Here is a 17,985-nt window from a genome sequence, read left to right as displayed (position 1 = left end):
CGTGAACTTCGTTTCTGAACGCGAGGAAACACTTCTTCTACCGCGATCACTTGTCTCTCCGCCCAAACGCGTCAAAAAATATATCATTCACCAAGGCATAAGCTAATCTGAATGGAGATGATTTATAGTTGAAATTGGGCCGAGATAGACTCTGGAGTGTGTTGAAATGTGGACGTTATGGGATAGACTGGCATGCGAGCGGTAACGTAATAATTGCGTGTCGTGACCTATGAAACAATATAAGATCTTTCACAATATTTTGTTCGCATAGCAGGGTCGTCTTTCTATGGCTCACAAAAGTAATATTCCCAGTTGGCTCTGATGATCTAGAGCAAAGGGTTTAGACAAATAACTCGTGGATTGGACCATATCTTGGAAGTTAATTACCCATTAGAGATCATGACCAAAACCCATTCTCGTAAGTAGCCACGATAGCGCACAAAACGACGTTGCAGAATAATCGCCCCGGGTGTAATCTCAAGTGTTGTGATGTTCTTGTACTTGACTGACCATAAGCAAGGATCGTCGTTATACTCGACACTCATGTTGGGATGAGTGTGACATAGTAAATACTTTATTATCGACGACTGAGTCATGTCTCATGTGGTACAGTGAGATGCTCAAAGATAGACAATCCGACGGCATTGAGGTTATGCCAACAAACAAAGCAAGTGGTGCAGAATCGCCGACTAGATGCACAAGATCTTTAAGCTAGTAACAAGGGTCAGGAATGCAGAAAAGTGCTCATATAGCTAGACACAACACTGTGACGTCGTTGCATTAATAATTCCAGCACTTAAGGCTGGGTTCAAGTACGCGGAATCTAGTTTTGAGCCGCTAAGTCAGTGTCTATACACTATAAGTAAATATCCCCGGTGCATTTCCTGTTTAGTCAGGTCCCTAATACAACGCCCGCGATATTTACCGCAGATTTTTATGTGTACTGTACAAAGGCGCAATATTAAATGGCAGCACTCATTTATTAGTACCATCAAGTCCGCGACTCTTTAGTTTAGAATGTCGTATGTTATTTGCAGACGTAATACATGAATATTAGTTTTCTTCTACACAAACAAGTCAAGCACAAGCGATAAAGCTCCAACCCAAATTACAAATAGTGATGTTCGCGGACGGCTAAAAAAACTCTGCCAGAAAAAAAGATTACAGGCTCTCGGTTGCACTGTGCATTAAGATGTAGTGGGCAACACAAGTGTGCACATCAAGTGTTAAATGTGAGACTTTAGCTGTTTTTTCACACTCAAAAGATTTACCTTTTTTGTACTTAACAGATATTCTTGGCGTGTGGTGTTGACGTGGTGGCTCAATATCCCGCTTAATCAGGTGTTTAACCCCTTCACAAAATTGCATGGTATAAAGGATCCATGTACCCTTACCTTTTGAAATGACTTCAGCAAACGCTTTCTTAGCAGAGTGAATACATAAAAAATATTATAAGGCTGATAACGACAGTGTAGTTATGACGACGTTAAACGAAGATGTTAGAGCTCATGGGCAACAGACAAATTGACGCATCAGAAATGGACAGTTGGAATTCATGCACTAAGTTTAATAAAACTTGACCTTTACATATTCAATGCTATGCTTAGCATTTGATTGACGATAATATATAATTTAGTTCATCTCCTTACGTCAAACTAAATTGCAGTGGGACGGATTCCTGATTGTCCATATTAAAATGTATAAGCGTATGCAGCGAATTTGATCTTTTAGCAACTCCCGCTTCGTGCGCCAGGTGTTCTCATAAATATTTAATACTTTCTATATCTGACGTTGATGGCAATAGCTCGAAAAGCATTACTTCAGTGTATAAAGGACTAGAAATATTCTTAAGTGTCGCTCGCGGCACTTTCAGAACGTATAATTTGCCTCGCACCTTCACCCTACAAGAAATTTTACTTTCGTATGCCTGACGAGTGCAAGCTATCAAATATGTTCGTTTGTATGGTCTTGCTCTGTCAAACACGGCTCCCTAAGTAGGAAAAACATCCAGCTTAGATGTTGCCGACCGCACAGAAGCTTGGTTTAATTCCACTAAAGACGTGTAATCTAGTAGACTTGTGGCAAGTAATTCTCTGATTTTGAGCGATATATTTCTGCTTGTCGCTTTTACACCACATGAATCAAGATGCGACGAATCGTCCACTCGACTGTTTAAGAAGACATCGCAATCATATATAACAGATTTCGCCTCAATCAGCTCATAGTCGCACTATAATTTTCCTCAGTTCATACTTTCTTAAAGTTTACCTATATAAACCCCAGTCAAGGTCTCGCAAGGCTTGTGTGGCCAGTACTGTGCTTGCTTATTCCATTTTCAAGTTTGCTGTCGCGGCGGCAGTAGCTGCGTAGAATCATAGCGGTTGAAAAGGATTGATCGACTACAGGGAAATAGAAATTTATCCACTTCCCCCTAGTGAACTCTACGGTCTATGTTGTGTCTTGCAATAATTACCAGGATTAAAGCTTTACTTCTAAATAGAGATTTCATCAAATGCTAATTATATGGTCTGTTTTTGAGCGTCAAATATTACCACATGATTATCGTTGCTACAAGAAACGGAAGATAGGATAACTCAATCTAAAGCAGTTGTTCAGATAATCTTGGACGAGAGTATCATCGAGCTCGTGAAGCAGCATATGAATTCACGCAGATACATTACTGAATCCTTGTTTCTGGCAGTAAAAGACGTATATTTGGCAGCGCCAATTTACGCAGACTTCACATGCAGGTGCATTTTTAGCCATAGTTTCAAGCCAAACATTGTAATTGTTGTGTTCACTCTATGAGTTTTTCATTTTCAACTGGGTTGCGTGCATAATCACACCACACACATCCACAAAATGTGAGTACATTCGGAGATGCTACTTTTCATTGACGACAAGATGGCAGCGCCGTATAGTGTCAGTTAGCACAAAGATACAGCGATCCCCAACGCATCTGTTAAACGAAAGTTTGCTGGGGTTTCGCTTGGCTAGGTAGTCTTTGCTTGTAAACCAACGGGCCAATATCACTGTTGAAATGCTGAAGATTTATGTTGTTGGTCGGATATTGACGGGCTTGACTTGTCATCCACCGAGCTGCACTAAAGTGTTACTTCGACTTTGAACCTTTAGTCCACAAAATTACATCCAAGTCGACCTCTATTAATGGACTAGCGGGACAAGCACAATCGCATTAAACCGCAGACCTTGTCTCAGAGTTTGTTGTGTGATGTTACGGACAAGTTCGACAAGCAAGGACACTTATAGGCTGCTACCAGGATCAACGTTACGAGTGCGGCGACAGGGAGAGAAGCTTGACTTGAGTAGTTGGGTGGCGGAACTGAGAAGTATTTTTTGTTTGTTTAAGGTCAATATTCGCTAGCGCTACCTTTAAGCCTTCTAGTCGCAGCATACTTTTTCAACTAGCCAATTATATATCATATATCGAACACGTGGACATATTGCACGCAATCATGTGTACTCAGTGAGCGTAAACATCAGCAATCAATATACGTAAACTCAACCCTGAGTGATGTTTTCCACAATAATTTCGAGAACGATGCACCATCGCTCCTTTCAACAATCACACCGATACTTTTGCTGCTTTATAGATTGTGTATCTGAAGGTCGCCGTTACCTCTATAGCTCGCTTTGTATCGTGGAGCTAGTTGCCAGCTTCGACATCTGGTGGAGAGTCGTTAATGTCGCTACGGTCGTAAATCGACGGACCTTTTCTAGTACAGGACGTCAGTAGCGCATTTTACGTATGGACAAGTATTCATTGCATATAAACGCACAAGGACTCGATAAGTACGCATGGACAGGTCACGGGCGCCAGAGAAAGATGAAAATCGTGTTTTTCTCTCTGGCATGTGGGAACGGCCTTTCCAATAGAAGATATGGAAGTCTGAGGAACTTGTTGATTTCACTTAGAATATTGCCAACAAGATTATGAACATTTCTCTATTTTGTAATCGAAAAGATAGTGAGCATCGCAATTTTGAGCATGCTGACAAGTCATATCGTTGCGTTTTTAAATTAACGGATTCTGACTACTGCTTTTAGACCTAATATGCTAGACGTTCAAAGGTCTCTCATCAAGGACAAAGAAACATCAAAACGGGCGGAATTGTAGCACTTCTTTGCTGTTTTCAACCACAAAGGATTGAAAGGGTTCAACTTATGTTTTTACCCAGAACTCGGCTCATTTTTTGGTGTCGGCTTCAGTTGGAGACACCAAAAAATGGGATGAAAAACATTCATGCGATGTCAACAAATTTCTGTCCACTTAAACATTGTATACTGTCATGCAAAGCATTATTCAATGAAGAATTATAATAGCTTAAGAAGTTTCAACATGATTGTTCCGAGAACCAGTGAGCTGCTGGCATCTAGGTCGCATGTCATAAACAAGGAATTACAAAAATATTGCACTGTGTCGCTAAAATTCCAGAAAACGTCGTTATCACTACCTTAAGAATTTATCGTTTTTTACTGCGCCTTGTACCAGTAAATGCGCAAATCAACAATCACGTAGGGCCTGTCCCCTCTTACATGTGTTTATGCGCGACAAACCTGCCATGAACCTCGCATGAACAAGATTTTAACTTCAAAGTCCGAGTTTGTTTACGTTCCCAGGATAAGCTTACGGTCCATCACCTAATCGTCAGACCAAGAGCCTCTTGTGTGGCACTGTGCGCTTCAAAAAAGCGACATTTGAGGCCTCTAACTTATTACTTTTCACATTTTTTAACAGCGCAACAAATCATGTATCTGGCCCGACATAAAACAACTTCATAGTCGATGTGATGAGAAAATGTATCCGCCATCACATAAATACAACCCGGCTTCTAACGTATCTCAAAGGCGTACTCAGTAAAGAAGAATAACTATCCTGCTTTCTCTGCAAAAGATGTGGGGCCAAATTCGCTATGCGTGAAGACAGACAATTTGTATATGTGTTCATAGGTAACAAGGGGTACCATGAAATTGATAAGGGCTCCCTGCATTGCGACGTGCAATGGCCGATCCGGTTTTGTATGAGCCGAAATCAGGGCAGAAATCTAGGCTTATACCAGCCTTACCTCTTTTGCCGCATATCGACTTCATTTTAGCAAGATTTTTAACGGTTTGTGTCATGTCGGCATAGTCTCATGTTTTGTGCGAGTAATTGGCTAAACCAGGCCCATCCATAAGTTTTCTTTGGACAGAGGCACTAGCTAATCAAGAATGGGTTCTTTATTTGCGATTTCTGCATGTAGACCATTCTTCGACGAGAAGCAAGCCATATAGAGGATATTTGTGTCTCTTTTCAGCGATTGATAATACCTATTAATCAGGTCAAGGGTATTAGGCAATGTGCAGCCGAACATGCTGCTCAACAGCAAATACATTCTCAAAATCAGCGTTTGCGCCTGAAACGTGGCTATATTCAGCATATTTTGAGTTTGCAAAATTTGGCACTTGCCATTGAATGTCAGCGCCGAGCGTGAAAATAGATTCTCTCATCAACCTGCTTTATGATTGACATAGTTGGAACAGTCGATGACGTCCCTTGGTCAATGCTATAGCCGCGTGACACAATATTTGGTTCCGGTACCAAGTCAATTTCATTACGTAGCTCCGTACGGTTACATAAGAGAGCATTCATGTCGCCATGTTGTGGCATTTCTTAAACAGAGTTTAAAAAGACTCCGTGCGATCCTTGCTGATCACTGCTTCCTCCGCACAGTGCTCCGATAGTGTTTTCAAATTTATATTCAATCAAGACAAATGTTGCGCACATCACCACTTTAATATCAACGGTGGCCATTCAATGACCTCACCGTCAAGCAATTTGTTATGCATCCCTAAAAAGCTTTGAGATCTACTGCAGGTTTAGAAAGAAAATACTTCTAAAAAGCTTTGAGATCTACTGCAGGTTTAGAAAGAAAATACTTCCAGCCCATAGGACTACCATAGTTGGACTTAATCCACGAGTAAAACCTCTTTGTGTGTCTTACCTTTCGAGTGAAACTACTCCAAACGGTGGGCCGTCACACGGCAGTGCCAACTCACCAGTATTGTCACATCATCTAAAATTCATGACCAATCCCATTTGCCCTTTTATTCCACCGGCATCGGCATAGAAGACAACAGCTCGCGGAATCTTGACCGACCTGCCGGAGATCCGCAATGGGAACCAAGACATACAGAAATATTCGTATCAACGCAAGAGACCGAGATATGAAATCGCTCTACCCGTCAATCCGAGGCTACCGCTTCTGTCATCCGAGCGCTATTTGAGGCACCTAGCAATACCATTCCTATTAATGTCCTGCACGCAATTTAATACAGCTTTGTACCCTCGAGAAACGCGCTTCTATTTCCTGGCGAGGATGAGATAAATCGACAATGCTCAGAAAAATGTGAAGCAGATAAATTTATCGGTTTTTTATCAATCCATGAATCGTAGAGTTCCACCAACGCCATACTTAGGACCAGACCAAATCTCAAGTATGATTTTAGAGCTAGACAGCGTCTCATGCTGTTCAACTGGATCCAATTGACAGCGACTACCTCAATATGCGATTGAACAAAGTAGGTGCATGATTGTTTACTGACACTTAAATTTTTTCGCGGAGGGTCCTTCAAAATCGCTTGCATGAAAGCCCAACCCGTCACACCCCTGAATGGGCAGTTTTTCGTACTCTCATGGATAAATTATCGTCGGTTATCCAAAGTTTCTCAATTGATTAGCTTTTTCTCTCTCTTTTTTTAGCATGGCTGCGATTCATCACCTCTTGCGCGCTCTAAGAGACCCCAATTTCAGTACTCAAGTCGGTCCTCGCGGTACGAAAGTTGTGTTTCACATTTATAGCTACAGCTTCCGCATCCTTGAACGGTTGAAGAAAGACGTAGAAAGCCTTGGTGAGAGCCGCGCCTACTCAAAGTCTTATCGTCAAGATGGTGATCGTTTTATTCGACGATAAAAAATTCCAGCCTATACATAGTGCGCCAGATTTGCTTCTTTGCTATGTGAACAAAAACTTAGATAGCGCCCAATTCGCCAGGTTTCGCGGTTCTAACGAGCTCCATTCCTCGCCTGAAATTGTCCAACGTCAGATAGAGCTCCTTCTATCGAGGTGTTCCATGTTAGTATCGTTGTCTCGCGTGGCTTTCCTAGCTTGAAGTCCACACATACGGCGCGTGGACACTCCGTTTGAAGCATGACCGAATCTGTTGTCAATTTTCCTCGTCCAGAGGAAGTAATTTTCTCCGCCTTGGCCCTCAAACGCCTGAACGATCAGCATTAGTGGTATGACGGTGGAATCAGCCGTCTCTCCACCGTCGCTCGTTTCAGGCGCTCCTTGAAACCTCTTCAGCGCATTTGCTAAGTTGTTAGGCGTTTCTTGGCTAGCGATTACCGCTTCCGGGGTTTTGACCGCCAGTGCCTGGTCCCATTCATCCCCACAATATCCATAAGCTTATAATGTTAAGGAAGCAGAAATTTTCACCCTTGAAGACCCATCCTTGTAGAGATTACAGCCTTTTCACGACTAGGTCCTGGTAGTGCTACCAAGTGCAACAAGGTTGTCATGCACTTGACTTTAGGATTTCACATTATCAAACACACATAGATTATTTGGTTTGCTCATGACATTCGTAGAGCCGAGTGCGTCTACCGTAAGTAAGTGTCTAATTAAATCGGCTATTTCAAAAACCATATATATAGGTGCCCTGCTACTTATGCTAGCACAATATGCATTGCTTTACTTTCTGGTTTTCGGCTGGCAGCCCACGTATGCTACATACCCCTCCTTTTCGAGATGTCGTCATTATAAATAAAGCGCTAGTTCAGAATATTTACAATCACAACCAAGTACCGTTGTACAATTATACCAAATGTCAAAAGAATGAATGTACAAGATTGCAGTACTTTTAACATTATACCTTCCCCCGCTACATTGTAGACCACATCAGGATAACCACTTGATTTTCCTTGAGACACCCTACAAAAGTGACCGCTATACGAGATACGACTACATCTGGAGTACCGCCCTACTCTCTTCGCTTAACTTTGCCTGCTCTTCAGAGAATTCTTGCACCGGGAGATCGGATTTCAAGCTGCAAAGATTATTGCTAGCACTTACAAACATTTCTTATACTGTGCGAGGCGTAAGGATTATCTATACACTAAAATAGCCGCTTTCACGGCCGGCACTATGCAACCCATATTCATTGAAGCCGCAAAGATGCTCTCCAATGAAAGTTGCACAGGCATACACACCTTAACTTTATGATTAGGCCGTGCCTCATTCTCGGAAGATGCTGCTTTAGTCGACTGCCTCTCCGCCGTACGGATTGCGCTTTCGGCTTTTGGTCCAGCAAGCCGGATATATCGATCAGCAACCGTAATCATCGCATTGCTTCCGATGAAGTCGCTTCACACTGAATCATTTTCTGGTAATGGACTGAATCCATTTGATGCACTCCTTCCTATACGTTTGGGCCTTTGCTTCACGAAAGTAAGAAATACTTATAGCAGTTTTTGATCGTATCTGTCATCGTTTCGTCCTCGACCAGTCTGTCACTTGTGCAGCTCAGCAAATGCGTCTGGAAGATTACTCGTGTCACTTTTGCCGCAAGTTGGGAGTCTTGAGGAAAGCTGGCATGCCGCCACAGCCGAGATAACTTACGATAGCCAGCCAGACAAGAGCTATCCTTGGTCGGATCACATATTTTGTTATGGAACGATACTTGTCCAGCGGGTAATACTCACATCGTGAGCTAAAATAACAATAACTTTGATTTTCCAGTTTGCGATAATGTTGTTGGTGCCGCAGTTGCCATTTCGACTAGGAAAACCACCTGCACCAACAGCAGGTGTGTTGAAAGAAATCTACTCCTGTTTGAAACTGTTTTATGACTCAAAGGAGCGCTGAAAAATCACTCATTCGATACGTGTTGGAGTCACGTCGCCTTGCTGATTGTACAGCTTTACAAGACAGCTTCAATGAACACGATGTCAGACTTCAGCACGTAGTTTCACAGAGTACAAAGCGCGATATAGGCAACAAGGTAGGCGCTCTTCATTTGTGTTATAAACATTTGTGCTCATCTTGATAGGCCGACTGGTGCATCTAACATCTAAAGCTCTAAATTTGGGGTAATGCCAGGCCCCATTCGAGAATGGGAAGTCCGTTGTATTACGCTATTATTTCATCAGTTTTTTATTAGCTGCTCCTTTGATAATATCATTATTAAGTCCGTCACTTATCAAGAGGCTCTCATAAAATAAAGCAGAAGTTAGCTTATCTGCATATTAAGGCTCATAATATAATATTTCTCTGATTCATTGTAAAAAATTTAGTGGTCAAGGTGCAAAGTTTCACAGTCCCTACCAGATACTAAGAATATATTTGCCACCACCGTCAGAGATACAACGAAAAGACAGCACAATTAATCCTCAAGGTGTTACCACATGCATGTGCAGGTAGGTTAACTATGTTGTACAAAGCCTTATCACACGATTCAAATTTATTTGAAATTTGTAGACCTCTAGCCTCTGCATTATTTTAGGCATTTGGCCTAAGCGTCACACACTTGGAAATGAATTATCAGACATTGATGCAAAATATAGCTTGGAGTGTAGTGAAAGATAGCACAATACTGCAATTGCAACACCAAAAGTAAATCGTCTATCGGTTAAATGTCCCTATCAGCTCAAATTTGGAAAGAAGGAGCAAAGAGGATTGACAACACAAAAAGTTGGTTTGACAACATGGACAGTGCCTTTGTAACAAATCCCTTTAAATGTTATCAGTGGTCGAATTGGCTTCCATTGCGCAATATATGCACAATGGTGAGACGTCTTGACAGAGCAGTCCTAAGTACGCGAATCTAGAAAAAGATTTGGACTGCAGGTCCCATCGTAGACTTAAGATACAGCACCTTGATATTCTGCCAGTTCTTTTTTAGCAACGAGGCCAAAAAGTTGGCAGCCAGCTGCGTGTTTACCACAATCTGTTGCTTGTCGAGACCCACATGGCCGATGGCAACATTGAGGCACATGACCTTCTTCATCTGGAACTTGATGGTAGCGCGAACAGCCTCAGCTTTTTCAGTCAATGAGTCACTCGAGGTCACTAACGTGGGAAATTTGCCAGCCTTGTTCAAACCCGGACCTAACAGACGGGGAATCTGCTTGATAAGAGTGTCGGAGGCCAAGAATGCATCGTATTTCTTGGCAAACTTCTTAATGACCTTCTTATTCTTGTTGAATTTTTTGAGATCGTCCACCGTCATGTACTCAAAGCCCTCTTTCTCAGCCATTTCGCAGTGCACAGCGTTACCCAACACGCAAATCTTCATTCCTGGGCGGGGCACAGTCGGAAGCTTAAACGTACCGCTGAAACGCTTGTCTTTTTGCGGGTCGTAGTTTTTAAGAGCAATTTGCAGCTCGATGGTCTCATTAAAGTTGCGCTTCTTGCCCTTTAATTCGTTACCGTTAATGGTGACGGTCTCACCGGCAGAGAACGCCAGGATGTCATCAACAGCCTGTGAAAGGAGATCGGAGTTGAGTTTGCTCATGCTTCCTTATAAGGATCGGTCGGGCGCTTCTTCGACGATTCAAAGGGAGAATGCAGCTCGAAGGCTACGAGCTACTGGCGTATGGTTGGCTGAGCGGATCACATTCGGCTATGTACGAATATCATAATATATAGATGATACCTGGTTAAGGTGATATAGAAACCATCATATTTCCTTTGTATTGATGACAACATCCTTGTGAAACCGATGATTATTAGCTGTTATGTCGCATGTCGTAAATGTAAAATGAGGACGGAGAAGTACATCTTGGGCTTAAGAAATATTGTCGGCATCACCTTATCCTTGACCCCGCTACCATATTCGATAACATAGATCCGTGTTGCTCGTTAAATGGCGGATCACAAACGCTTGCACTTCGCATACGAAGAATACGTCATACAAGCTTAGACTGCAGATCTTATGACCCGAAACACTTCATGTATAACGATAGTGTAAGAGAAGTCTTCACTTTGATAACAAATGTAAGCAAGTCATAAAGTTGCTGTGTTGATCCATTTAGTTAGATACAGCTAGTCAATGATCGATCGTTGCTTAGCAGATCGGCGTATCCGATCATCAATTGAAACTGTGGTGCTACTTACTTTGTATATGCTGTCGAGTTATCCTAAGTATCAAAGGCTCAAATTGTATATTTCACTTCATTGACTACATTTTCGACGATAACACGTGCAATATACAAGGGTGCATTCCAAGCAGCATGAAAAAGCAAATGTTTAATATACGTAGGCGAGATTTGTGCGAGTGTGGAAGTAAAGAAACAACAAAACTCCATATACCGCCCAAACGAGAATTGTGGCTACGATCGCGTAACTCACAACAAACATGTTGCAATTCTCATACTCACAACCCTCTTGAAATACAGGAGACATGGGGCAGTAGCTATTCATCTTTTTCAGTTTCATTTCCATTTTGGCCTGCTTCTCTTTCATAGCCCAGGTGGCTACAGCAGCCTGCATCTTGTGCATCTCCATATATCTGAGCTCTAATTCTTCGATAGAAGACTGTCTCGATAGTGTCGTTATGGACAATTCGTCATCGTCGTAGTCCAAAAGGTCGTCATCTTCCTCGTCACTTACGGCTTCAATTGCATCCACGCCATTTAGTGAATGTTTTTGATCTGCAAACTCGACGTCCAAATCAGTAAATCTAGTGGAACTCATATATTGCAGTCTCGTGTTGTCGCGGGTAGTGTCCAAAGTGTCAAGCGACATTCGTCCCCTGGACGAACGATTTGAGTGTGTGTGCTTGACCTCGAGGTGTTCAGTTAGGCAGTTTTTACACATGACATCCATACAGTGTTTGCATTTCCTCTTAAGACCAAACACCTTAAATTTTTTGCCACACTCATCGCACGCACTCGAGGAACCCATGATTGCACAAATTTAGTTATACCTCATGTAACACAAAACGCAATTTGACAATATGTAAGGTATTAAGTCTTTTGTCTTAAGTCAGTAAAGAGAGACTTTATATAAGATGAGTTAATAATTAGAATTTGCTTCATCGCAAATTTTGTGGCTATTTTTTACCTTACTAAGTACGACTACGCTCTACGGTCCACACAGCAACATTATTCTTGTTTCCAACTAGCTCCCCACACCAGATCTGATCATTATGTTGTACAACATTGCCTCGATCTCGCGCCGCTCAGCAATACGGCACCATTCCATCACTCTACGCGCCTTCTCTTCATCTTCTGAATACGACGTGGTCGTGATAGGTGGTGGTCCAGGTGGCTATGTTGCAGCTATCAAGGCCGCACAACTAGGTATGAAGACTGCCTGTATTGAATCCCGCGGTAAATTAGGTGGCACGTGTCTTAATGTGGGTTGCATCCCATCCAAAGCACTGCTGCACTCGACGCATCTGTTACACACGGCGCAGCATGAGTTCAAAAATTATGGCATAGACGCTCCTGAAGTTACAGCAAATTTTCCTCAAATGATGAAAGCCAAGGACAAAGCGGTGAAAACGTTAACAAGCGGTATTGAGTCGCTTTTCAAAAAGAACAAGGTGACTTATATCAAGGGATCTGGAAAGATCTCGGCGCAGGGCGAAGTGTCTGTGGCTCTACATGACCACAAAGGGAATGAGACTGTCAAAGCCAAGAACATTATCATTGCAACAGGTTCGGAGGTCACCCCATTACCTCCTGTTCCAGTAGACAATGCTGCCGGCAAGATTGTAGACTCTACGGGTGCTCTGGAACTTAAGCGCATCCCCGACCATCTTGTAGTTGTAGGTGCTGGTGTCATTGGACTTGAGCTTGGTTCTGTTTACAAGCGTCTTGGGGCCAAAGTGACGGTTGTAGAGTATCTTGACGATGCTTGTACCGGTATGGACAAGGGATCTGTCAAGGATTTTATCAAGCTGCTTAAGAAACAAGGTCTTGAATTTAAATTTGGCACGAAAGTGACGGCTTCGGAAATAAATGGAGATGTTGTTAAACTGACGACTGAGCCGTCTCAAGGCGGCGATGCAGCTTCTATTGAATGTGACACGGTGCTCGTAGCCACTGGCCGTCGCGCTTTTACAGCTGGTCTTGGACTGGAGCAAATGGGCATCCAAACAGACAAATTTGGTCGCATTGAAGTAGATGAAGCTTTTCGTACGCAAGTGCCTGGTATCTTTGCAATCGGCGATGTGATCAAGGGCGCTATGTTGGCACACAAGGCCGAAGAGGAAGGCATAGCCTGTGCCGAGATCATAGCTGGCAAGCACGGTCACGTCAATTATGGTGCAATTCCTGGTGTTATCTACACATTCCCTGAGTTTGCTTCGGTTGGTAAAACAGAGGAAGAGCTGAAAGCAGAGGGTATTGAGTACAATGTGGGCAAGTTTCCTATGATGGCCAACTCGCGGGCTCGTACGGTGGGAGAGTCTGATGGAATGGTCAAGGTACTGGCCGACAAGAAAACAGACAAGCTGCTAGGCGTACACATTATTGCTAGCAATGCCGGCGAAATGATTTCGGAGGGCGTCATTGGTATCGAGTATGGTGCAGCTAGCGAAGATGTAGCGCGCACGTCCCACGCCCACCCGACGCTAAGTGAGGCGTTTAAAGAGGCCTGTTTGGCCGCGTATGACAAGCCCATTAATTTCTAAACAAAGAGTAAAGTCTTGGATTACCAAGTTGCGGCAGGCATGGCAGTGATAAGTTTGTTCGTATTATTGCTACTGGCCAATTTTTTAAATGAGCCAAAAAAGTTGATGCACAAATACAGAATGTGAGACAAAAATAAATTACTTCAATAACTAATATGAAATTTCAAATGACACAGCACCTCACGACTTCTACTCGCACCACTTGTGGATCAGATGACGGTTTCCAGGACTGTATAAGTGAGGATGAAGGGAATGAATTATTAATGAAACAAGAGAGTTTAGCATTAGAGCGCCGCATGAAAACCGTTAGAACTTTATTTCGCTCACGTTTGATGTCTTGCGTAGTCTGATTTTTTATATTTTCATGGCAGGTGGGCATTCGTGATGGCCTAGAGACTGGCAAGGAAGAGACATTGCAGCAAGGCTTTGACCAAGGATATGCATTGGGAGCTGCCAGAAATTTTTGTTATGGACGCTTACGTGGTGCGCTAGGAACGGCGGTGGCTTGCGGGCTCATGCAATCAGACATGATCGCGGAAGCAGAAGCGTGCATGCTAAAGCTTAGGACACTCGAAATTGACGCCAGTGGCCACCAGGTTAGTAAGGATGACGATTGTTTCTCAGAGGAAGTTATACAACAGGCTGAGTACATGTTGACAAGTCTGGGCATGAACCTTTCGACGTCCACAAAACAACAGATCTAGCATCTCTGTTTACACGCTTATACACCATTTCTAAACTGTAATAAAAAATACTCCAATTTCAAGCTTTAATAAAAGGAATACTCCATTACGAAATCTTCGGTAAATTTCAGTATTACAAATCAAATGGGTTGAAGTTCACAAACAAGTTAATACAACAAATTTTAACAGTCTGAGCCAATAGAATCAATTACAATGTGCAGAGTTCTTTATTCTCAAATGGAGAACATTCTCATTGATGGTCCTGTGTAAAAGACTGTAGAATATGCAGCAGCTGAAAATTCTTAATCCAAAATGAAATATTTTTTTTGTATGAAACAAAATTTTATGAATACGATGGCTATCATTGTTAAACTTCACAACTTTCAAAGGCAGCATGTCTGCAGCTGATACAGACATTGAGGAACAAGATGCAACATGCAGCGGGGCTGCCGTAGCCCTTTCTCTTAAAGGAAGCTTGGCTAAGGTCGGTGACCTTTGATCTATACTTAAAACCAGTACGAGTGTAGCGGATCGAAATCAACTTACTCCAAGAGTAACTACAGCCTAAACCCCAGGCTTTCTCTTCCATTAAAGCGTAAAATAATTTGCAACAAAGCCGCCTATCTAAATATGTAGGTGTTCCTATTTATATAATATGTAGTGACTGCCTGTTTAAGTGTAGCCACACCATTGTGTGGTCACACCATATTGTGTAACCCGCACCACTTTGAGATCACACCATCCCGTGTGGCCCACATCCTTCGTACCAGGGCGCGTGAAACCTTGTTACAAGACTAGTTTGGAGTCCAGTTTTAAGAGGCAGGTATACAGTTGTAAAGAAGATATAATGACCTATCATACGTTTACTACGCATCAATACCAGTCACGGTCAGTGATACACGTCGATACAAGGCTGGTTATTCAGCTGAAAGTTTTACTTATGTGGTGCAATTGACATTACATCACGATTTTAGAAGCCCTCCAAATTTATTACTCATTCGTGTCTTACTGAAGCAAATATAGCCAAGAAACGTATATGAAGATATCTGGTAAAAGATGAGAATGTAATGGCATTATTCCAGGAGCGTGGAAGAGATGTTACCCCTGTTATACTACAGAATATGGTGGAAAGAATGGGCCTCAAAATATATGTATGAATGCGTCAATGTCTGCAAGTTATCGAAGTACATCTTTATGGTGAATGCTTCCATCCTACAGTGAAGCTCTCAAAGTCAAATGACAAATCAAAAACATCTTCGTGAGAATGGCAGTAGTTGCATTCAAAAATTTCAACCGATGCATCACTCAGTCTGACACTAAATCGGACAATTTTTTGAAACGACAATTAGTGGGACACTTCTGGTGGCTTGCTTTTGCAATGGAAATTAGGAGTTTCAAATTGTTTGTGTGGTAGTAGTATCTCTTAAAAATCAAGACAACTGGTTGTTCTTTTCGCGTTTCTTACTATCAAACCTCCAGCACCACCAGCATTTGTGATCTCAGATCGTGACAAAGGTCCAGTGTCTGCCGCAGAAGCGATGGGTTGCATTGCATATCATTTTTTTTGTTTCCGACATCTGATAAAAAAATTTAATCGCAAATGTAAACAAGGAGCTGAAGAAAATCTCATGGAGTTTAGCACGTGCACTTACTGATAAAATGTTTTCACGATTGAAGCTGCACTATGCGCAAATTGAAACCAAGTGCAGAAAAGTGACTGTTTGATATTGGTCGTGAAAAATGAGTTGTTGTGTTTTAGTCCAATCCCTCGTTACAACATTCTTATTTCGGATCATGTTGAGTCGATCAATGATGCTTTGGTTGGGATACGAAAATTGCCCATTCTTGATTCTTGGGTGGAATTTGAAAGATCTGAAGGGATAATGCAACGGGGTTACACGTGCCCTTGTGAGAGTTTGGGGGGCACAAGATTGTGCGACCGTACATTGGTGTGTGTTACACAGTTAGTGTAATAATACAGTGGTATGGCTATAGCGTAACACGAAGCCACAACGTGGCAGGATTGCCAGTAGTAATGCATATTATTATATTAATTAGGTTTAGCTATGATATTTACTTATTACTATATTAGTCAGGAAATGTTTTAGTGTTAGATATTGGCGGCTCTGCCGCAACTAAAACAATTAAATATTTTTTTTAAAAGAAGTGTTCGTTTGCCTTGGTAAGGCATTAGTACTTACAAGTAGCGAATTGCGATTCGCTACTTGTAATGGTTCTTGTATAGAACGTAAGGTTAATGACCTTAGCTGTTTCCTTTAAGCAAAGAGCTACGGCAGCCTTGCTCCACTTTGTAGCACTCGTAGTCAATCTACATCTGACTAATCCTCTTTGAGGATAGAGGAATACTCTTATTTGCCCTACAGCCTGCAGGACGGGCTTTACAAGCCGATGTCCCCGCTGGGCTCGAGGGCGTGGAGCACCTCGTTGCGTAAAAACCCGAGGCCATAAACGCGCGCTTGGAGGCGCTTGCACTATAATAGTTCTCTGTTTAATTACTTACAGCAGAAGCTGTCAGCGTCGACTGCGTCTATGACGCCACTCTCTTCTCTTCATACAGCGTCACTGTACCGACACCGTCGATGGTGTCCGGCACAGCCGCAAGAGAGCCATCTTGCTCAAACGGTCAAAAAAGACCACCACACCTGTGTTACCCGCCGAATCTTCCGACAAGCCAAACACAAAGTCATCACTCATTAACTGCCAACACCTGGCGGGTACCGGTATACTGAACAGCGGCACCGCCGAATTCGGAGAGGGTTTCACCCTCTGACACGTCTCACACGTGCGCACATATGTGCTCGTACATTTGAGCATCTTCGGCCACCTGTAGTGCAAACCCACAGACCTGTAGGCCCTCTCACGACCGACATGACCAATGAGTGTGGTGTTGTGGGCCTCATAGAGAACACACTGTTTCAATTCTCATCGTGAGGAGCCACAATTCGTGGTGCATTCGTCAATTCGGTGATATAATACAGAAGCCCGATATTCAAACGAATATCGTAATTATGCGTGCAATTGCGCTGGCAATTTCATGTCCGAGTTTCCAACCTTCTTGCCCCGGGGAGTTTGTAGCACCGCTACACACATACCATCACCCGCGTATGCGGAGCGGATCAAATCCGACACTGACGATGTAATCGTCGTGACATGAGCAAGCTCATAATCTGGCAACGCATCAGCCTGGCTTATACTTCACCTCGAAGTTAGATTCTGCAAAGAAGGAGATCACCTGGCCATCCTCTGCGAGAGGTGAGGCGACTGAGTCGCAGTACGTAGGCACGCACAATCGGTGTCGATCACAAACAGCTCTGAGTCAAGCAGGCGTACCCTGCATTTGACAGGTGCATACTTTATCGCAAATAATTCCTTGTCGTGGACTGAGAAAATCTTTTTCGCAGAACGCGATCACCCGATCTCGCCCCTCGGCGTCTGCTTATGCAGTGCACGTGCACAGCCGATACCAAAGTCCGTAGCGTCACAGACGACACTAAAAGGACAATCGGGGTCTGACAACGCCAGTATTGGTGCAAGAAGAAGCCTGCCTTTGCCCTTTCAAAGCCTTCCAATACACAGTGTC

General features: G+C 42.9%; 5 protein-coding genes across 5 annotated transcripts; 2 read left to right on the top strand and 3 right to left on the bottom strand.

The window, feature by feature from the left end:
- Positions 1-284: 284 nt before the first annotated feature.
- On the bottom strand, positions 285-545 carry PHALS_09945 (uncharacterized protein; the record flags this gene model as incomplete). The annotated part of the gene is made up of 2 exons (XM_024725286.1): positions 285-318; positions 388-545. The coding sequence occupies 2 exons, from the start codon at positions 543-545 to the stop codon at positions 285-287; spliced, it is 192 nt and encodes a 63-aa protein (XP_024576078.1).
- Positions 546-9,885: 9,340 nt separating this feature from the next.
- On the bottom strand, positions 9,886-10,575 carry PHALS_09944 (60s ribosomal protein l10a; the record flags this gene model as incomplete). Its single annotated transcript, XM_024725285.1, has 1 exon — positions 9,886-10,575. The coding sequence occupies one exon, from the start codon at positions 10,573-10,575 to the stop codon at positions 9,886-9,888; it is 690 nt and encodes a 229-aa protein (XP_024576077.1).
- A 734-nt stretch (positions 10,576-11,309) lies between these two features.
- Positions 11,310-11,756, bottom strand: PHALS_09943 (uncharacterized protein; the record flags this gene model as incomplete). Its single annotated transcript, XM_024725284.1, has 1 exon — positions 11,310-11,756. One exon carries the CDS (start codon positions 11,754-11,756, stop codon positions 11,310-11,312), a length of 447 nt encoding a protein of 148 aa, XP_024576076.1.
- A 454-nt stretch (positions 11,757-12,210) lies between these two features.
- On the top strand, positions 12,211-13,701 carry PHALS_09942 (dihydrolipoyl dehydrogenase; the record flags this gene model as incomplete). Its single annotated transcript, XM_024725283.1, has 1 exon — positions 12,211-13,701. The coding sequence occupies one exon, from the start codon at positions 12,211-12,213 to the stop codon at positions 13,699-13,701; it is 1,491 nt and encodes a 496-aa protein (XP_024576075.1).
- A 155-nt stretch (positions 13,702-13,856) lies between these two features.
- On the top strand, positions 13,857-14,405 carry PHALS_09941 (Uncharacterized conserved protein; the record flags this gene model as incomplete). The annotated part of the gene is made up of 2 exons (XM_024725282.1): positions 13,857-14,006; positions 14,073-14,405. The coding sequence occupies 2 exons, from the start codon at positions 13,857-13,859 to the stop codon at positions 14,403-14,405; spliced, it is 483 nt and encodes a 160-aa protein (XP_024576074.1).
- Positions 14,406-17,985: the final 3,580 nt, after the last annotated feature.

This window comes from Plasmopara halstedii, assembly GCF_900000015.1.
Source record: "Plasmopara halstedii genome assembly, contig: Scaffold_437, whole genome shotgun sequence".
Classification (NCBI taxonomy): Eukaryota; Oomycota; class Peronosporomycetes; order Peronosporales; family Peronosporaceae; genus Plasmopara; species Plasmopara halstedii.
Note: the sequence above shows the minus strand (reverse complement) of the source record. Positions and strands in the feature narration are given on the sequence as shown.